General features: G+C 38.2%; 1 protein-coding gene across 2 annotated transcripts in view; it reads right to left on the bottom strand.

Moving 5' to 3' along the window:
* The window catches only part of LOC131033833 (protein CNGC15b), a 95490-nt gene extending 82494 nt beyond the window's left edge, over positions 1-12996 (bottom strand). For both annotated transcript variants that reach the window (XM_057965124.2, XM_057965125.2), the window contains exon 1: positions 12454-12996. In XM_057965124.2, coding sequence (XP_057821107.2) covers positions 12454-12987 — 534 coding nt within the window. In that variant the 5' untranslated portion in view covers positions 12988-12996. The remainder of the gene's footprint in view (positions 1-12453) is intronic.
* Positions 12997-22819: the final 9823 nt, after the last annotated feature.

Raw genomic sequence — 22819 nt, 5'->3', positions numbered from 1 at the left:
TGCATTCGGGTTTTAAAACACCGATTGCATGTATGTTCTTTCCAACTTGTATACTTGCAAAAATGAAAGATCCCTGATGGATCTCTTTTGCTAATCTATTGTAATTTTTAATATTTTAAATCGATTTTTCCTACTTATTAATATTTTCTTTCAGAAATAGACAGAAGTTGCAGAAGGGTTGGATTTTTTTTGTGTTTTGACGATTTTTCAACAAGTAATAAAGGAAGTACAAGTACATGAACAAAGTACTGAAAATGAAGTTCATATACAGCCAAAACAAATTCGATTCAAGGCAGATTTCTGAATATAAAATCAAATATTTGACCAGATGAAGATTTCCAATAATTTCAGAGAGATTACAATCAGGAATGAACCCAACTTGGATGCTAAAAGAGTAATACAACCAGAAATGAAGCTACAGCAAGATTCCAGCCCTCCAAGTGCTACACATGGGAAGGAAAGTGGATGCCAGGTACAACCATACGGTTGCCAAGTACACCCAACTGGTTAGAAACCCCAAACCCCACGTTGAACTCTGTCAGAATCGCTGAATCCTCCAGAAAGAGTGTCGTACAATCTCCAAGATGCTAATAACTGCAAGCAAATCCAAACCATTGTATTGGGGGCTACGTCCCAAATAGGCAAGGCATTGGGGTTGGCATCCCAGATACTGAAAAGCTCTTCCAGAGCCAAATCTCAAATCCAAGATGTAAAATGTGTAAAAGATGGCAAGAATTAGGTCTCAACTTCCTTATAACACCTTCCCACTTAGCTCGAACCCTAAAAGTGACTCAATGGGGCGTTTAGGGTTAAAAGGTTATATTTCTCATTTTAAGTTGCCAAGTGCATAGAAAACGACCTTTTTTCAAATATAAAGAAATCCGTTCACCGAAAGGATCTGAGTCAAAAGAGAAATATTTTAAAAAGTCCAAGACCTTTCCAACGAGCTATTACACCAAGGGATTCGCATCCAGATGAGGCCAAAAACCCCTTATTTCTCCAAAACGGCTATAAACATAGCCTTATTTAAATAATAAACGCTAACTTAGGAAATATTAAAAATATAACCCAAATAGCTACAAAATGCTCAAATGACACCACAAACCAAAAAGTCAACCTGCCACCTGTCTGTGACTGAAGTCGGAAATCAAGGATCCACTGGCAGTCTCATCCCTAAAATCTAGGGATGCTCCTAGAAACTAGGAAACAAACCCAAATCCTCTGAAACTGAACCCAAGGAATAATCTCAAGGAGACTCAACCCTGGGTATGGTCATAACCTCCTAAATAGTAGGGATATCCTCCATAAATGTAGGAATTGTCTCCTACAAATAAGGAATTGCTCCAAACTGATCAACTACTGCCAGAACACCAAGTCCCAGATGCTGTATAACCACACTGAGTCTCTATCCATCGCTGTCAACCTACAAGACCCCATAATAAGCTGACTCACATGTCTCTGCTAGATAGAGCTAAAGAGGGGACATGACAAAAAATTCCCCCAAGATCCGAAATTGGTCAAAGTCAAGATTTTCTCATTTCCATATATTTCCCCTCTTCCTCTCACAAAATTGTGAAGTTCAAGAATAGAAGTTTTTCCCATTTGAAGGCAGAAGAATGTTGTTTGCAGCTGACTATGATGTTGCCTTAACTCTTTTAAGTCTTCATCACAGCATTCCAGGTTCACAATCAATGTCAAATTTGCCAGCATCTCCAGCTCCAAAGAAGATGAAATACAAATATGACAAATATTAGAATGAGGTAGCACCTTCCTAGGTTTCTTCTCCTTTGGATCGCATTAGAGACACGGAGATAGGGCACGTTGATATGTCAAAATTCGTCAAGAGGGTGGAAGATCCACAAGATAATAATTTGCAGCGGCTGTTGGACAGCCATATCCACCATGCATCATCTTTCCCGGTGGCTGCCCTAGAACCTGAGTTTGTTCTTGCCTGTGCTCATCATTTTGATGAAGAGACAAGAGTCATCAAAAATGATGATAGCGAAGCTATAATCCGTCTTAATGCAGATACGATCGAGAAGGTCTTCAGAATACCTCCTGCACCAGTTTATATGGAAATCTCCAAAGAAAGTGCAGCAGAGTATTACGTGAAGAGGGAAAAAGATTAGATTGCGAGCGACATATCAACAGGTGGATCCAAGAGCCACGAGCCTCCTTCTCAAGGTGGGCAAAGTTGTACCGCTGCAATTTCAAATGGGAGATTGGAGACACCATAACCCTTCTCAGCAAGATGATGGGCCTTGAGCATTCCAATGTCTTTGAGCCATGGATGTACCAGTTCATCATGTTCATAAGGCAGTCTCATCACATTTCATGGGGAGAAGTCATCAGCGATGCCTTGTGCGAACAACTTGCAGCAGTTCCTACCACCATGACCTTCTACATGAACTCATACTTGGTATACTTGGCAGCATCACTTAGACACTTTCCAGGTCTTTCTACCAAGGGTGATTGCTCACTTATACCAGTTTGGGAGTATTATGACCAGTTGCCATTAAGACCCAACAGGCTGCATTTTAGAAGAGTCCAAGATGCATTCTTTGGATATTTCATGTGTCAGTTTGACAAAAATCTCAGAAATAAAAGAGTATCAGATGAGGCATGGGCAAGGGTGTGTGAATATGGGTGTTTGTTTCTGCAATTCCCCACCTTCACCTATATGAGGATCGGATGCTATGGTGGTCAACCATATATGCTTCCCAGATACCTAACTGATAAGATTATTCTTATGGAGTTGGGAAGACAGATCATGGCTGTCCACACTTTTCAGTCTGCTAGACACAAGGTTGGAATGGGTATCTCTACCACAAATCCATTAAAAATTGGCCGGTATTCCCTTGTCACATCTGTGAAGGCTAAGGCCATGGAGACTGAATTGTAGGAAATCAAGCTCAAAAGGTTTAAACCTAGAGCTGATTTTGATTACAGGGGTATGAAGGAGAAGATCAAGAAATCCTTTGTGCATGTGCATCGCATTGAAGACGTCTGGGTAGATCTCCGCACAGAAGCCGAAGTTCTGAAGATGGATTACTGCAGGCTCACTGTTGAGCAAATTGTTGATTTGAACTTGGTGGATATCCCACAAGGGATGATTGATGATGGGCACATACTTGATCCTGAATACATTTCTCGGAGGGTTGAGGAAGCTCCACTTCCTTTGATCCAATGGTCGCACAAAGAGTGTATATCCATCCTTGAGAGATTTCAGCCTATCTTGGCTAACACTAACACATGGCTGAAAAGTAATGTTGTTAGACTTATTAAAATCAAGGTTGGAAAAGAAGATGATTCTACAGGGCCTCTTGGACGTAAGTCTGAGATTCAAGTAGACAACAAGGAGGGTGCATCGTCTTCGGGCACAAGGATCAAGTTGCGGGTTAGTCGAGTAGTAGTACTCCCTCCTAAGGAGACAACAATTCGTGGGAAAGAGAAATCACGATTTCATGTTCAGGTGGTTGATCTAGATAATCCAGAAGAAGGGCAGCAATCTGATGATGCTCCTAAGTCTCCAGTTTCAGACTCGCCTCATGAGATCATTCCCCCAGTTTCTATTGAGACACCCCTTTCTCCTCCTGATTTGCTTGTGGATGAATCTCCTCAGAATGCCATTCCCATTTCAGCATACGAGCCACCTCCTGATCATCAACAAGAGAGTGTAGTGGAAGTTCCTGAGGATATTCCTACTTGCATACAACTATCAGAAATTGATACTTCCACTTCTGATTTTGAAGAGTTTATGATGCAATCTACATGTCCACTGGTAACTGAGCAAACCGTGATCGCTGTCCAAACATATGTTCCTCCCAGGGTGACCAAGGTAATTCAAATAGAAACTGCTTCTCCTTTGCCTACAGTTGCTACTGACGGGGGGTTGATGACTTTACCTCCATGACTCAGCTCTTTTACTCCAAAGAGGAAGAAGCAAGAAATATCGCCTGATACCTTTGATTATCAGCAACTAAAACAATCCAGATCTAAAGTTGCTAAGAAGGCCAAGACTATCTCTAAAGTGACTGTCAACAACAATAAAATGAAGGTAGCTGAAATTGTGGAACCTATTGCAAACAAGCCACTTGAAGAAATGTCAGTTGCTAATTATAGAGTTACGAGGATAGACTTGGGCAAACAAACGCATGAGGTCATTAAACATGATGCTCAGTTTTCCATTGCTTCATTGGTGCAAAGGTGTGATGAACTTCTAGCAAAGAAAGACAAGCTAGAAGAAGAAAACCAACAACTTTTGGCAGTCGTTCATAAGATCACAAAACCTGTTGCTGAAGGGAGTAACTCCATAGGTTCTTCTGGTTCCCAAGAATCAATTCGTGGAGTGGAAAGGGCTGCTCAAAAAGTACAAGCACTGGATTCCTGGGTTGATCAACTTCATGATCTATGTACACAGGTGATAAAAGACATTTTTCAAATGATGTCTAAGTTGGAAACCGTTGAGGAAAAACTGGATCAGACTTCTGATACTTTCAAAAAGAATCTGGAAAGTGTTGAAGAAAGCTTGACAATCTGGCGTACCATGCCTCAACAACAGTTGAGTGTTCTACAGGAGCATGCCATCATTTCTTCTAGGGTCATGTACTTGGAGTTTGAAGAGCTGCTAGAAAACAAGGCCCTTGTTCTTAAATCCCTCATTGAGGAGATCGGTGATGCAACGAGATTCCGGGGTGAAGTTTTCCAAGATATTGTTTCATATTGTGAAAGAGCCTCTTGCAACATAGTAAGTCAGGATGGAGAGTTGATTCCAGAGGAAGAAGTTCTTGCTGATTTACAGACGAGGATTCACAATGAATGGAGGAGCGAACAATTCTCGGCCGCTTCTATTCAAATATTGATGAAACACCAAGCCTTTTTGCATGAAATCCAGTCCATCCTGGATAAAAACAACTCTGCGCTCCTCCGATGTCACGACACTATTGTGAAGACCATGGTTGTTGCCAAGAACACCCATGAACCGAATCCCGAAGAACTACAAATGAGCATCTAGAAGTTTACAGGATTTGTGTCTTCACGTGCTGCAACTTAAGTGTTTTTCAACACTTAGTTGTATTTTCCCGCTTTTTGTAGTTTTTAGTTGTAATTTTGTTTTGACAAGTTACATGTAAAAGTGTTTTTTGTAAAATGCAAGTTGACACATAACTTGCACTTTTGTAATTACATGTAATGCAACTACAAGTTATTTTCAGTTAGGACTGTAGTTGGAATAAGTCAAAGTTAGTTATTGAATAAGTCTTGGTGGTTGAGATAATTTCTCAAGTTAGTTAGGATCCTCCCACCTTTTTCTCATAACTCCTCTCTTATAAATACTTGAGGGGGTCTATTGTAATGGATATCTTTTTGGAAAGCAAGCAAAAACTCTGCCAAATTTACAGCAAGAAGTCTTTGAGCTTATGTATGTGAATTGAAAGTTTTGATGAATAATAAAGAAGGATTACTCAAGTTTTGAGTCTTTGAGCTACATGTTTGAGTTTGAATCTTTTTATTTCTTCCATGCAAAGTGTTTATAAAGGAGCTTGGTCTAATCTGATTTGAAGTCTTTGAGTTGCAAGTAGAGAAGATTAATTAAAATAGGAAAGTCTCTAGAAGGAGCAGCAAGTCTTTGAGCTTGCGTCTATTCTTGAGAAAAAATTATTGTTTCATAAGAAATAGCAGCAAGTCTTTGAGCTTGCATTAGTTCTTGTCTTTGTGTTGAAAGAACAGATTATTCCAGTTTTTGAGCTGTTGTATTTTATTCATTGTAAAATTTAGTATAGCAAAGGGTAGATAGGACTTCCAATAGTCAAGTCTTTGAGCTTGATATTGCTGTCCCGTCCCGAAGGAAGTGACAGGAGTCTTTGAGCTTTCTGGAAACTTCATTTCCTTTCTCTCGTTTTCATTTGAAGTTGTTACCATTATTATACATTTTCTTGCTATCACTTTTCTAAGGAGAGAAAAGGATAAAGGCTTCCTTGAAGAAAGAAGGAAGACTGCTGTCCCATCCTGTTTTTATTTCAGTTTTAGATAGATAGGGGGAGCCTTCCCTTAATTAGGAGAGTTTCATACTCACACACTGTGGTTGAAGCCACAATTTTGTTTGCTCTCACAAGTGTACAAAATTTTCAACCAACAAGCTTCATGGGCCTACCAAACATTCCTCCTGAACCAGGCAGAGAACCTCATCCAGTACTTCAGCCAAACTTGGATTTCAGCAACGAACAAGAACACGTTATCACAGAATTGTACAGCTTGGCATCGAAAGTGAAAAGAAACACTCTTGGTTGCCATCACATGTGTTTTATCCTTGATGAGGAACTAGAAATTGTCGCACGTATCAACACTGAGATAAGAAGAGAGCAAGAGACAACTCCCATACCTGCTCCTGCACTACCTCAACAAGATTAGGAGTGACTCACGCTACGGTGGCACCTCGTCATCTTCCGACCAATCAGATTGCTCCAAGTGAACATACCCAGATTCAATGAACTTGACTTATCCAAAAAGGAAACTAGATGCATACTTTAGTGAGAATGGCAACTATGCCACTTGTCATGTTCTCATTCATTCAAACTGATAGAGTTCTGGGAAACCCTAATTAGGGTTTATAACTTTCAATCTGGGCCCTTGATCACTGTTTGATCTTTGGTCGTTCATTGATTTCTGAAAAACTATATAAGGCTACCTCCTCTCATTTGGAGAGTGTGAGGTTTTTGATATATTGTTGCGTGAAGGTCATTTTCAAATAATATATTGCATGTGCGCTTTCTCTTAAGGCTTTGTAATCTCTGTTATTTGAGTGATTAGCATGGTTTCAATTTCCTCAACACATTAGTTAAAAGTTAATTTAGATTTGCTTTCATGTTGTTAGAATTGAATGAAGGATTTGATAAGTATTAATTGACAGTGTATCTCTGCTCATACTTTTGGTGAAAGGATGATTTCCATTTCACTGTGCAAAGTTAGTCTGAGCCTATCTCCTATGCATGCCCAAAACTTCGATCATACGCACAACCCGTTGAAGATTGCACCCACTTTGTGTAGTTGCCCTTAGTGTGGCGAAGCAAGGTGTGGTTTCCCGAGAGAACCTAGTTAATACCGTCTCTAGAATTCATAGGTTTAGTTCAGCTTTCTTAACCCTATCCCCTTTTCCCCTTTTTTAAAGCCTAAATCTTGAAAAATCCAAAAAAAGAAGAGAGCCTGAAATTGACAAATTCATCTAAAGTCCAGAAGCTTGAAAGACACTTGTTCATAAACGTAAGTCTAGATTTCCAAGTTCCCGCAATGTTCATAAACGTAAGTCCCCTTGTGATTCCAACAATATCACATCATACATCACTGAGTCTATCTAGAAATCAAAGTCGATTGTTCACATTGTAAACCATGGAGTTTCTTTATTTGATCACATCATTTAGCATATAAGGTTTCTTTGTTCAAGAGAGGATAGAATACTTGGTATTTTATTCTATGTTCAAGGTGTCCTAAAAAGCACATCAATGGAATTGGCGCTAGGAGGGCATGATCATCATGAATGCCTGAACAGTCGAACTCTGGATCCTATCAATTTGTATTTGCAAGAGTTATCTCAAGCCTTTTTCACTCTCCTCCGTGCTCAACAAAATTAACGCCTGAACACGAATCTTGAACATGTGAATAATTGAGCTTCAACGCGTATCAATGCAGTAAATAATCAACAGAGAGTCATCTTCTATGCTCGACAAAATTACCACAAGAAGGAAGGTGAGAACGTTGGATCGTCAACTGGACTTGCAAGAAAAAGGAAGTAGTTCACATTCACATCAACCGCAGGATGGAAGCAATACGAGCTTTCAAGTTACATTTGAGATTTGCTAGATCTCTCTTATTTCAAAAATCCAAAAAAGTGAAATAAATTGAAAAAATCCAAAAAAAAAAGTAAAAAGAACCAAAAAATCAAAAAAGAAAGATTTCTCAATGGATGGGCAATTTCATCATATGCATCGCCAGAGGATCAACAACTTTAGTGGACTTTGAATGCACAACTGCACCCACACAATTTGTCCAAATTTGCATTACCAAGAGCATGTAGAATCCACGAGACAATCGAGCATGATGAGTTGCATTGTCAAGAGTGGAGCTAGCACTACAAGGAAAAATCTTCTTTTGGGATATCCCCAAGCCAGAGGTGTTCGTGGAACCTGACAGTTTCAATGCTCCACAATGTAATGATGAATTCATAAGATTCCAAGGGTTGATTGAAAATTAGTTGAGTATTGATGAGGAATTATGCTTAGAGATTATATTGCTACCTTAGTGGCGTAGAATTCACAATGCTCCTCATCACATTTTCATTGTGTCAAGAGGCCATCGATCAAGTTAGATACCAGTTTGGATTACTAGAGTCAACAATGAATGCATCATGGATAAAATGTGGAGTGCATATCTTGCAGTTGAAGAGTATAGAAGAACGAAAGATAAGCATCATTCGTCATCATCTGATAGTGAAAGGAATGAATTGCAAGAAGATAGCACAAATGAGTCTAGTGATCAAGGCATCGCAATTGAGGATAGCTTTGCATACCTCGCACGCAAGGAATTCAAGGAAATAATTGAAGATATCCAAGCAAACAACATAGTGGCAAGTAAAGATCAATGTATAGAAGCAACGAGGCATGAAGTTCTACAAATCATGGATACTTGTGAAGATTATCAAGGAATTGAGAAGGACAACACAGCAAATAGCATGACTGATTTGAAGGGTTATCATACACTAGATGCCTCATTGTTTCAAGAACAAGGACGTAAAATTCATACACTCCAAGAGGAAGGCATCTTTAGTGAGCATTCATTCATACAACAAGATGAAGTCCTACAAGAAGATGTTTCAAGCATCATTGAGGTAGATGATCAAATGAACATGGTGATGGAGCAAGAGAATGATGAACAGTTCGAAGGGCACGCAACCATTAGAGACTATAGTCCAAGAACAAATTAAGAAATTTTTTGAAGATCAACTTATCAAGGAGACTCTAATTTTCAAGGATATGCTTACCAAGCTACACAAGGATGCATGAATTATGCAAGACAATGAGCCTATTGTTACCATGGAGGCCAAGTATGAAGAGCGATTCGAGGTGGCGCTACGCCCATTGCTAAAGATTCAAGAAGAGCTAATAGGTGAAATGTTCCATGCTTATAATTTAAAATTTCCATTTGAATTTAATTTTCACCACAATATGATCACTAATGAGGATAATTTTGATTTACATGTTTTGAACACCAATGAAATGATACATCACCAATGGCGACCTCCCAAGGCCGTTGAGGATTTATTTTCATACAATGCATTGGGGATTAATGGACAAGAATCTCCATCTAAGCACGAAGCATGCCAGGTTGCCTCTTTCTTTGCTCCTAATTTTGAATGTTATAAATTTGATTATGGGGGTTTAGGAAGAACAACTTGCATTTGGACTGACCATGGACCCAATGAGTTGCCACAATTGATAATATTGCACAAGGTATTGATTGAATTTGAGAGTTGCATTGTGAGAGCTTGCTTCCCTACGTTTGAGGATGAATTAGCGAAGCTTCAAACAATTACTCTTGCCATGCTCTTGTTGCACATTTTGAGAAATCATGTCAAGTCATGTACATATGTTGCTCTTGTGACTCGTGTCCGGTCTAGAAGTCTTGTATATAGCTTAGGGTAGGTTTTCCTTTCATTTTTTCTAGTTTTGTTGTTTTAAGTGAGTCAGGTTGCTAATTTGCCACGAGTCACTTGGCTCAAAATTGTTCGGTGGCTCAAGTAGTTGGTTTTTTTAAGTTTACTTTTCTTTGAGTCCTTTGGGTTAGTTGTTGCTTAGTTTAGTGTCCTAAGTGGAACCTTCATTTGTGAGAAAGGCATTGTGTTGTTTTCACATACACTTGCACAATTTTGATTTTATGTTTCACCCATTTCCTAGATAACTATTTATGAAGTTCTTTAGAATTCAAGGTTGTTCCTCTCTAACTTTATCATTTGGTTAGGATTTGTACTTGACTTGGAAGGGAATCACCTATTGTGTCTTGATATCGACATCTTCTAATTACTATATTTTGACACATTTAATCAATTGCTTCGAGTCATTGTAGTTTCTTAGGTGAAGTTGTGGCTAGTGAAAAATCTTAAATCCTACTTCAGCGCCATTGTAATTCTCAAGCCCAAGTGAGCTTCATTGCTTACATGTCAAAGTGTGAAAAATATGTGAAAATGAGAAAGAGAAAAAAATGAGAAAGAAAAGAAATAAAAAAAAATAGAAGAAAAAAATAATGAAATGAAAAGAAATATCAAAGTATTTCGCTTTGGGAACATGTGAATAACTCCATCGGGGCTATAGACGCCCAACTTTCAATCGAAACTAGTTCAGGTGTTGAACTCAATAGTAGAGGGTCAAAATCTTGTGTTTCTATAGGATTTCAATTGTTCCATCATGCACATCACACACCCATGTTTTATTAAGTATGAACCTTTGATTATCCATATATGGTCCTCTGTAAGAACCCTTACTAACTTTGCCCTTAAATCATTGATTTCTACCCTTGGGAATTTTGTCAAACACTTGTCTTGCAAAGTCTGTACTTGCTGTTATGAGTTTTCTGTTTGTATTGTTTGGGTCTTGTACACTGCAATTAATGTTTTGAATGCCTCTAACCATGAAAGATTGACTAACAATGTCATAGAAATGATATGCCAATTGATTTTGATGCATATAAGTAACTAAAAATAACAACTACAACTGCTTGACAAATCATCAAACACTTGGCATGCAAACTAGAAATTATGTGGCAGCAGCATAATGAAGTTTTTATTAGTTATTCTCACACCAAATAGTTACAAAGGTATAACATGTAATTTCCAAAACTTATGACAGCAAAATTAGAGAACCTGATATGTAAAATGCTTGCTGCAAATGATGGTCTCCACTCTTCAATGGACTGCCAATTAAACACGTTCCTGTTGTAGCTACGAATAATTTGCCAATTAAATGCCTGATTTCTTAGTACTGTAGCACGTCACTATTCATGCCACTGTAGCATTTCACTATTCACGGATTACTGTAGCGCGAGTACTGTAGTGTCTACTGTAGCGCGGTTACTGTAGCGTCTACTGTAGCGCGGGTGCTGTAGCAGCAATTGTATCTTGAAATGATTGCTTCAATTCTGATTTTTAATGGCTGCCAAATGAAACTGCAGGTCTGCAATTGATATATATTCGAAAATCTGCATACCCTAGATGTCTTCCCTTCTTTTCAAAGCCCAAATAGAACTCCAAAATGAAGCTCTCCTGAAATGCCAAATTCAGTGGATATTTCACCACCTCAAATGATTGCAACACTGAAGAATTGTCGCTCTCCAATGGCTGACTGAATCAGAAACCCTTGGCTTCTTCTCCCAAGTTCATAACAAACAAATATCAATTCTCTGGATGGATGATATAAAATGAGCTCTTAAGTCCCTTTTTATTCTTTCTTATGAGAGCTCAAACACTTTCTTGGCCAATGTGGGATTAAAGACATATTCACACATTATAATATTAAAGTGACTTTATTATTATAAAGTTACTTTATAACTTTATAATAACATTAAAATATTTAAATAAATCACTTAAGTCACTTTTAATTAAATTAATTAAATATAAAGTCACCTTTTTTAATTTTATTTTATTTAATGACTTAATAAGAAATTAATTTAATCAATTTCTCCTTATTTCTCCACTTAGCCTTCGGAGAATGTAAAGGCTAAGAACTCCACTGAGATGCTAAAAAGGTGGGGACATTACATCCTCAACATATTTAGTCTATCTAGGGTTTCTCACTTTCTCCTTTTCCCTATTATTTTCCTATAAATTTCTTGTTTTCAATAAAATGTACACATAATACAAAATCCACAACACATGAAAGAGCTGTTCCTATCAAATGCATAGGGAAATAACCTTGTTCCAAGTGAAATTCCCATATCTATTACAAAACATACTATAATTTATTAGGTATCTCACTCATATTTTGCAAAGGGTTGAGGTGCAATCCTCAAATGTAAACATAGTAAATTTTGTGTCTACAAAAGTTTATACTAAATATTTTGTAACTCTTATACCCAAGTGACACTTGTAACTTGTGAATCTCTTCAAGGGACTTCTAAGGCTAAGCAAACACTCATTTATCCATGAGTAGCCTACCATAAAGGTCCTTTATTTTTTCTATTCTTTCTGTATAATGCCCTAAAGTCATAAGAAATACATGCTTGTATTTCCAACGCAAGTTCTTCTGTGTATGGGTTGGCATTTAGCATTTATGTTATTTATCCTCACCTTGCTCCATCTCTAGCGCACATCAAAACCTTAGCCAAATGAAAATTTATATTTTGTTAGGCCATCAAAATAGTATAATAAGAAATAGGAATTTATGGAAAATGACTAATAGATTAGAATTATACCTGAGGAAAGGGCAATAATGCAACAAGATCTAGAATGAAATCTGTCTTCAAGTATCTCTTTGCAATTTGTGCAGGATCAACAACAAGTTCACCTCTTCCAAAAACCTGTGAGCTTGGTGCAATGTATGCAGTTCGAAACTTTATTATCATATGCAAAATGTAGAATAAGTCTGTGATCGAACGGAGAACAGTAACAGTAATTGCAAGTGTCCAATCAATTTGCATACAAGAATCAGAACTTCTGAATGAAGGAAGATAGAAATAAAGTGGATCAAGAAATAAAGCAAGAAATGAAGAAACAAGAAATATTTTGTTCCATCGCTGAACCAGCTCATTTCCTGGATCCAAAATCCTCCTTCTCAATGGCTCAGAATCCCCAGCAAATGCTTTGGATTTCCCAAAGTGCAACAGCTGACCCAAATCTGCCAATCCATCAGGTGTTTTCAAAAGGTTGGGTGTTGTTATCTGAAATGATTTCAAGCTTGTCTTGTTCACCTCATCCTTCTTTCCCCATGTAAACATTTGACTATCCATATCATGATCAAAACTGGGAAGCATAAACGAAGAAGACGTTAAATTTTTAACCACTTAAATGCTATCTAAGACATTTATTAGAATTTAATGAGTTATAACTATATACTTCCACATAAAGTATCATCTGGAATATGGAAAATGTCAGTTATTTATGTAATATGTAAATAATTAAACATTTCAATTGTATTCGGCTTTATTTTTCATGTGTACTTCACTAACCATGCCCCTATACATAAAAGCGCAAATATTCATAAGAGTTTAGCATCAATTAGGTCTCAGAAAATTTCAGAAAAAAAAGTTCAGTAAATATATATTTTGCAGACAATTAATCCTCAGTGAAAAGAGAAAAGTTTGCCACACATAATTGAATAAAAGAAATGTTGCTGAATTCAGGGATTACCAGGATTATGCTGTAAGCAACATAGCTAGAAACTAGCCAAAGACATGAGGGATTGATTAGAAAATCACGATAAAATCCCAATACTTGAGGAAATCAGTGGCAGCGTCTATATATAACATGAATAATTATTCCACCACACTTGAAGAAAAATATTGTTATTTGTTTTTTGTTATATGACATGTCCCTTTCAAAGAGTTGCCTCTACTCGAATATTTTCATAATAAATGCAAACGTATAGTACCTTTTGATAATTGTGATCCCAAGATTGGGATAGGTGAGACCTGTGAGAGCATACAGTGACTCGATGTAAGCTTGTTGATGTTACCAAAATATTATTTGCTGGCAGCAAAACACTCAGCTAGAAACAGTAGTTTCAAACTCAATTCAGATGGATTTTAAATGTGATCAACTACTTGCTGCTGCTAGAGTACTGCACGGTCAATAAAATCACAGTGGGATATTTTTGTTGCAGATCCAAATTACAAACATTGATAACTGGGAGCCTAGCTATCTCAGTTATGTAAAGAGCAAGACTAAAAACCATTGTTGAAAATCTCAGACTTAGCAATAACTCAGTGGGCCCAAAAATTAAAACTCGGGACCGGGCAATAACTGGCAAATTTATCGAATATTTGAAAATACATAATTTTTTAAATATTCTTCAAAAACAGACATATATACTGAATTTGTAGAACATATTACTGATTTCCATCATATATAAATCAAAATTTGAGTTTCAGACATATTATCCTTAACTCTCCTAGACATACAAATTAAATTTGTTGACATATTTATATAAATTAAAATATAATAATTTTAATTTCATTATTTTTATTTATCAATATATATTTTAAATACATCTATCTAAAAATGTCCATAGGTATCAATCTTATTTTATTTAAATAAGAATAATCTTGCAATTTTATTTATTTTTATAATATATATCAACTGCATTTGAATTTTTAAATTTACTTATGCAGTCATGAAGATATTAGTTATTTTTTATTATTTTTAAAAATATTTGCATTAATATTTTATTTAAAAAAACAATTAACTTGCGAAATCTATCAGTATAAAAATTTGAAAATCATTGAAAGCCTCACCCCAATCTTAAGAGGCTCAAATTAATCTTTAAACTATTAACCAAAACTCATCAAGCTGCAATTGAAAAGGTACCAAATAATACTTCCATTACATTTAATTATTAATCAATCTTTTATACTGAAAAGTAATATTAAACTATTATATTGACCAAATATCATCAAGCCATAGTTGCCATGGATCTGCAATCATCCAAAGTAAGTCGTAGTCGTGGCCTAAATGGCTGCAATCCTCAATTGCATCCCCAAAATGCTTGAAATCACTTAAACGTTTATAAGTTTGGTTAACAAAAGGATTTATATCAATTTCAGCGAGTTTTTGACTAATTTTGAATCAAAAATTGCAAGTATTTGACATTTTTTAATAATAAAATTGTTGTGAATTCTTATAAAACTTGACAAGTTTTTCGACGAGTTACTTGCAGCTTGTTTAAGCTCAAGAGCACTCACAAGTTTTACAAGTACTCGCAAATTCTTGCATCACTACTATAAACAATAAATATTATAATGGGCATGGCCTACACGAGTACAAAACGTTGCATTATAATATTCATTCCTTGGCAGAATGGCCTTCACAGTGATTAGAAAAGTATGCATTATAATATTCATTCTCTAGCGGCAAGCCAACCAAAGAAATACATTAGAATGAAATTCAAAACAATGATGCAAAATTGCAAATGGTGAATATGTTGGCATTTTTGATGTTTATGTTGTGATTGTTATTGATGGACACACACTTGCATTGAGATCCCCTTTATATGTATGAGCTTTGTCTCAACCGGTATGTTTTATTATAGTCTTTACACTATTAGTATTTTGCAGAATGTGTTTACCGGTCTGAAGCGGCATGTCGACCCCAAGCGGTTCGTGGATCCCAAGTGGTACGAAGGATTAAAGCGGCATAACACATTTTTACCAGTCTTCATTTTTGTCTAACCGGCAACCGGTATCTTGTATGAACCGGTAATACTCTGTGATGAGTTACCAACCGGCATTTTGTGATGAGTTACCATCCACCGATTGTTTGACGGTGCCGACACTCTGGCTGTGCTTTTTGTGTCATGTTACCGAGTATGTCCAGGTTCATTGAACCTAGGGAATTGTATTGAAATCCTATTGGACCGACATGAAATCAGATTCCTTTATAAGGACATCATGTCTGGGGTTTTAGGTTGTTGTTAGGGTTTTGTGTTGTTGCAAGGATTAAAGGTGGTTGATGAGTTTTTGTGAGAGTGATCTTAACTGAGAAGATCAAGTCTGTGAAGTGTAACAGAGTGAGAAGACTGAAGTAATGCTGGAATGCATTAGCTATGAGCTATACTGGATCTAACCAAGCAATTTGTGCTATCTGCTAGATCATATACTTGTTGATTACTCACATCTTTAACAAGTCTGAAGCCCTTAACCGGGTAGGCTCAGAGTAGCCTTTGTAAAATCCTCTAACAAGGTGGTTCACCTCTGTGAATCTAAAATCCTCTAGCAAGGTAGTCCTTGATCGGACTTATCTCCTTACAGAGATTGAGATTCCTAACAGGATCTGTTCTAGTAAAGAACATTGTAAGACCTTAACCGGTCTGGTTCCTATTCTGCAGATAGTGACTTGTGAGTTTCATCTCACCGTGGTTTTTCCCATTTGGGTTTCCACGTCAAAATCTCGTGTTATGGTGTTATTACTTCTGTGGGTGAATGCATTATTTGCTATTTGGTTTGCATGTGTGCTAATTGGTTTGTCTGCTAAACTGTTTAACCGGTTTACTGTTAGTCTAGCAAAGTGTTTAAGTGCAAAGATTTTTGGTATACTAATTCACCCCCCCCTCTTAGTATTCATCAATTGGTATCAGAGCCAATCTTTCTATAAGTTTAACCACTTGGAAAGAGATATGGGGGAATACACTATGAGGGAACTCACTCACTGACTCACTCAGTCTGAGCAAGCCTATGATGAACTTATGGTCAAATATAAGGCCTCTCAAGCAAAAAGGAGAGAGCATGCTGAAAAGCTGATGGAGCTAACTGAAAACAGTTCCTCTGATGAAGCAGACATGGAAGCTCTAATTCAAGAAGTGGAAAAGCTAAATGAGTCTAATGCCAATCTAAGAAAAGAGCTGGAAGGACTAACCATCAGAATGTGTCAGGAGCTGGAGAATAGGAGAAAAACTGAGGATCTGGTAAGAGATAAGGATCAAGAGATCTCCAAATTGAAACAAGAAATCAGTGCCCTAACCGCTCAACTCCATGAGAGCAAAGTGGAAAAGGAAGACATGCAAGGAGAACTGAACATTGCTATCTCTGAGAATGCCAACCTGCTGAAAACCAATGCTGCTATTTCCAAGGAACTCTCTGAGTCAAAGGAAATACTTGCTAAGTTCAATATGAGTTCTGTCCGACTAGAACAAAAGCTTGAATCTGTTCAACCGGTAAAGAATAAGTCTGGACTTGGTTTCTCCGGTTATGAGGAAGGTGAATCTTCTGGTACAAAAGATGGAGCATCAAAGAAGCAATCGGCACCAAAGGAAAAAGGTAAGAAAAAGTTCAAACCTGTTTGCTTTAACTGTCTTAAGGAAGGACACACTGCCAATGTATGTAGAAGTGAGGCTTACAACAATTTTCCTTATTTTCTAAATGATAAGCCTAGATCCAATAGATTCAATGGTAATTGTTATGCATGCAACAAGTTTGGGCATAGAGCATTTGAATGCAGGTCTGTCATGCACAACACCGGAAGGTATCCTCAAAGGAGTCAAGGAGTTTTTCCTGAACTCTCTGGGAACCGGAATCCAAACCGGTATAATACCTACAACAATCAGTCAGGTAGAAGTGGCTATCAAGTGGCAACCGGATGGAAAGCAAATTGTTGGATTTGTCATGGTCATGGTCACACGGCTGCTACATGCAGAAGGAAGAATGGAAACATGAATAATGGACCTTGGAGAGCACCTGGAATGGTTTGCTATCATTGCAACAAACCGGGTCACACAGCTAGATTCTGCAGAATGAGAAAGAACATATCAGATGATATACCGGTCACTCCGGAAGGAAATATTGATGTTGAAGCTGTTCAATCGGACGCAAAGACAGTATGGAAGAAGAAGTCTGATGAAGTGCTACAAGAAGAACCGGTTTTTGCACCCAGTGTAGAAGTCGCTGAACCGGCAAACTAAGCTTCAAAGCTTAGGGGGAGCAAACGGCAAAATGCTTTCGAACCCCCAGTTTACACCGGTAAAAGACCTTAACCGGTGTGTGTTGCCTGTCACTTGGCGGAAGACCGGAAACGGTAAAAAAAAAAAGGCAAATTAGGGTTTAAACCCTAATAGTGGAGCATTTATTGCAGTAGGTGAGAAATATGTTTAAAAGGGATTTTGAAATCATTTCTCCCTATCATTTTTCAGAGTGAAGAAGGTTTTCAAAGTGCAAAGCGACGAAAAAGTGATTTGTGCTGAGATTTTGAGAAATTGAGAAACCGCGAAGGAGATTCAAATTCAAATTGCAAACGGTCAAGTGAAGAACGCAAAGCGGTGATCCTGCAACCGACAGAGTGTGAGGTGAAGGAGAATTTGGAAGCCCTAAATTCACGTGTTTCAAAAGGTATTTCTCGAGTTTTTAAGTTTCTATCATGGCTTCCGCATCTCATACCAATTCTAGTGCATCTGTTGAGTCTGCAAGTTTTATTCAACGCAAGTCTAAGTACAATGCCCTATCACAAGTTCCGGCTGGGGTTATAGTAGAAGAGGGAATCTCAGATTACATAGATTGCAAAATTGAAGACCTAGGGTCTCTAGCTATCCACTCCCAGCTAGGTTTATTTTGTGGAAAAGATAAGAAGATCAAACCGGAGTATAGTATACTGGAGAAGAAGAAGCTCCACAATGTTGTTTACTTCCTGGAGGATTTCACAAAGGATCATATAAGAATCATTTTGAGCAGAGTCCATGGTGACAAGATGTACCTGGAGAGAACGCATGATATTACGCCGCAGGCAATTCATGCCGTCACCGGTTTTTGCAATACAGGGGATGTGCTAGCCCTAAGGAAGGTCAGCAAGACGGAAATGTCCAAGCTCACCAGTTCAGTGAGCGACTCACGAGGAATGACTGTTAATTCCATCAAGGATGACCTCGTGAAGTATGCGTGCATGGTGATTGGATACCGAACGTTCTCAGCTAGCAGAATTAACTCTGTATCTACTGCAGCGGTAAATGCCGCTTACCGAATGATCAAGGAAGACACGTCATTTGACTTCTACGCCGGTATGCAAAGGCAACTCCTGATGAATCTAAAATCAATCAAACAGGATAATGCATTGAAGTTCAAGTTTGGTCAGTTACTGGTCAGACTATTCTTTTATTTCCAAGGTTACTTCCCAAGAGTGGGAGACATTCAGTCGTCTGCGGACCAACCGGTTACCAAGCAGATCAAAGAAAGTCTGCAAGCAGTCGGAACCGGCTACCCTGATGTTCTGAACAAATACTTTGATGACTTCAGAAGCAAGCTGAGCCTAAGGATGAGGATATCCAATGACATAGTCAAGAAATATGAAGATGATATCTGTTTTATCATCGGAGTTGATCAATGCATAATGGAGGCCATTGAGCCTAGACAGGAAGAAGTGGAGCCTATGGGCTATGAGGTGATGTATGATATGCTGGACAGGTATGCATCTACCCTAATTGCCTCACCCCTAGATCCCAAGGCAAAAAGAACTGGCACCTACCTAGAAAGGGTAACACCGGTTGAGGAGCCTGAAGCAAAGAAAGGAAAAGAACCTTCAATGAAGAAGGCAAAGGAAGTGCCTTCGGCATCAGCACTGGCAACGACAGCCAGTCCCAAAGTGACCAAGCGGTCACCTACGAAGAAGAAACCGGAAGCGGCACCTGCCAAAGTCTTCGAGAGGAAGAGGAAGACAAGGAATGCCTCACCGGACTCAGAAGAAACTGTGTCCAAGGAAAAACCTAAGAAGACAAGACAAGCAAAGAAAAAGACAAAGAATGAACCGGCATCATCTGCACCGGTAAATATTCACATTTCTTCCTACAAACCCTTGACACATTGTCAAAGGATTATCAGAAATGTTAAGAGAAAATTGCTTAGTGATTTAAAAGAATATTTTGATGATCTTTCTGATGTTGAAAAAGATGAAGTAGAAAAGGAAGTTGTTAATTATTTATGTGCTTGGGACCGGTCACCATCAGATATTAGATATGATGTATCTGATTTATTATACAATTCTTTGGATAACAAATGGCGCATTGCCATAGAAAAAGAACAAGAAATAAGGGAGGAAATATTTGCACAATATTTCCCTGATATATCCAACTCAGAACTCTATGAGGTTGTGGATAAATATAAAGGTCTATTCTTCATGAGAAGAAGAAGACTTCAATTATTGGAAGGAAAAGCCTCTGAAGTGGTAAAAGATACCCACTTTCATGCACAAAATGCTCTAAAAATGCATCAAGTGGCAGAAGCAAATCGGCAAGCTGAAAAAGAACCAGTTATATCTAAACCGGATGAAGTGTTTGATGATGAAGGAAATCCGGTTATTGAACCAATTAACACTATTGATGTCGATGCTCTAGACATAGAGGATGTTACTCAAGAAACACCGTCTGAGGCAACAGGACAGGAGCAACAGACTGAACAGGTTGATAAGCAAGCCGAAGACAGACAGGAAGCGGCAAAGGAACAGGTAGAGCAGAGGAAAAAGGATGAAGATGAGAAGCGGAAAGCAGAGGAAAAGAGAAAAGAGGAAGAGGAGAAAAGAAAAGAAGATGAAGAAAAGAAGAAGAAGGATGAAGAGGAGAACAAGAAGAAAGATGAAGAAGAGAAGAAGAAGAAAAGGAAAGAGGAGGAAAAGAGAAAAGAGGATGAAGAGAAAAAGAAACAAGAAGATGAAAGGAGGAAGAAAGAGGAAGAGGATGAGAAGAAGCGAAGGGAAAAAGAGAAAAAGAAGGAAGAAGAAGACAAGGAAGAGGAGAAGAGGAGAGAAGCAGAGAAGAAGAAAGTTGAAGAGGACAAGGAAAGAGAAGCGGCAAGGAGCACACAGATGGAAACTCCGAAGGCAACCGGTAGTCAAGCCAAACCGACTGACCTCACCAGCCCTATCGACCTCCAGTCTGCAAGTGAAATGGAGCTGATGCAGAGCATCAAGGTTGCTCAAGAACGCCTAGAGGTCATAAGGAGGAAGAAGGAGGAAGATGTGATCCAAGCAGCCGTGGACACTCTTACCGGTTTGTTACCTGGTACAAACCTTCCCAACACTGAATCATCACTGGCTAAGCTAAAGCTCCTATGCATAGTAGTGGATGATCAGGTGCAAAGCCTAGAAGAAGTAGCAGAGGCAAATGCAAAGAAAGAGCATCAAAAAGCTTTCAACATTGCCCTGGTGAAAAAGCTTAATGAGCTCCGGTCTAAATTGCAAAAAGAACAAAAGGATATAAGGGACGCTCTGAATGAGGGGAATCTGCTACTCAGCAAGATCTGCCAACCCCATATGTTCTATGATGATGTGCTAGCTCAAAAGCAAAAGCTTCAAACAGACTTACAGTCCTACATGAGCACATTCAAGCCGCCTTATGACTCCTTCACAACTTATGGGCAAACCGTTCACCGGTTTCACATCCAGTCAACAAAAATGGAGCAAGAGATCAGCACCCGATCTAGAGATTTGCAAGAGCTACAACTGGTTCTACTCCCACGATTGCAAATTCTTCAGAAGTGCTATCTGAATCTGGAGGCCTTAACAGTTACACAGGAGATGAGCACAATAGACGCCATGGAAGAACAGGTCTCCCAGATGCAGACAGAGAAAGAAGTTGCCACCTTCCTACTTGAGTCCTGGTCTTTATCTATGAAACAATTCATGCAGGACTTTAAATCTGTTTTTGACAAGTATTATTCCTTATTGTCATAAACTTTTATTTTAATATCAAATGAAAACAGAGTTCTTCAGCTGTACTTTGTCATTGTTGGCAAAGGGGGAGAAGTATTCTATTTGGAAAGTATAGGGGAGAAGTATCTGGTAATCAAAATTTTGATATATGCTCTGAATATCTCAATGTTTATGCTCTATATGCAAAAATGCTATACATTGTATTGTCAAAGGGATAGTGTATATGCTTAAGGGGAGTAATTTTGCTAATGGCATGATTTTGTTGTAGAATACTTAGATGTCAAAATTTTATTTTCTTAAGTGTTGCCATCAATGCCAAAGGGGGAGATTGTTGCCATTTTTGATGTTTATGTTGTGATTGTCATTGATGGACACACACTTGCATTGAGATCCCCTTTATATGTATGAGCTTTGTCTCAACCGGTACTTGTACCAACCGGTATGTTGTATTATAGTCTTTAGACTATTGGTATTTTGCAGAATGTGTTTACCGGTCTGAAGCGGCATGTCGACCCCAAGCGGTTCGTGGATCCCAAGCGGTACGAAGGATTAAAGCGGCATAACACATTTTTACCAGTCTTCATTTTTGTCTAACCGGCAACCGGTATCTTGTATGAACCGGTAATACTCTGTGATGAGTTACCAACCAGCATTTTGTGATGAGTTACCATCCACCGATTGTTTGATGGTGCCGACACTCTGGCGGTGCTTTTTGTGTCGTGTTACCAAGTATGTCCAGGTTCATTGAACCTAGGGAATTGTATTGAAATCCTATTGGACCGACATGAAATCAGATTCCTTTATAAGGACATCATGTCTGAGGTTTTAGGTTGTTGTTAGGGTTTTGTGTTGTTGCAAGGATTAAAGGTGGTTGATGAGTTTTTGTGAGAGCGATCTTAAATGAGAAGATCAAGTCTGTGAAGTGTAACAGAGTGAGAAGACTGAAGTAATGCTGGAATGCATTAGCTATGAGCTATACTGGATCTAACCAAGCAATCTGTGCTATCTACTAGATCATATACTTGTTGATTACTCGCATCTTTAACAAGTCTGAAGCCCTTAACTGGGTAGGCTCAGAGTAGCCTTTGTAAAATCCTCTAACAAGGTGGTTCACCTCTGTGAATCTAAAATCCTCTAGCAAGGTAGTCCTTGATCGGACTTATCTCCTTACAGAGATTGAAATTCCTAACAGGATCTGTTCTGGTAAAGAACATTGTAAGACCTTAACCGGTCTGACCTTAACCAGTTTGGTTCCTATTCTACAAATAGTGACTTGTGAGTTTCATCTCACCATGGTTTTTCCCATTTGGGTTTCCACGTCAAAATTTCTTGTGTTATGGTGTTATTACTTCTGTGGGTGAATGCATTATTTGTTATTTGGTTTGCATGTGTGCTAACTAGTTTGTCTGCTAAACTGTTTTACCGGTTTACTGTTAGTCTAGC

The sequence above is a fragment of the Cryptomeria japonica genome, chromosome 5 (genome assembly GCF_030272615.1).
Source record: "Cryptomeria japonica chromosome 5, Sugi_1.0, whole genome shotgun sequence".
NCBI lineage: Eukaryota > Viridiplantae > Streptophyta > Pinopsida > Cupressales > Cupressaceae > Cryptomeria > Cryptomeria japonica.
Note: the sequence above shows the minus strand (reverse complement) of the source record. Positions and strands in the feature narration are given on the sequence as shown.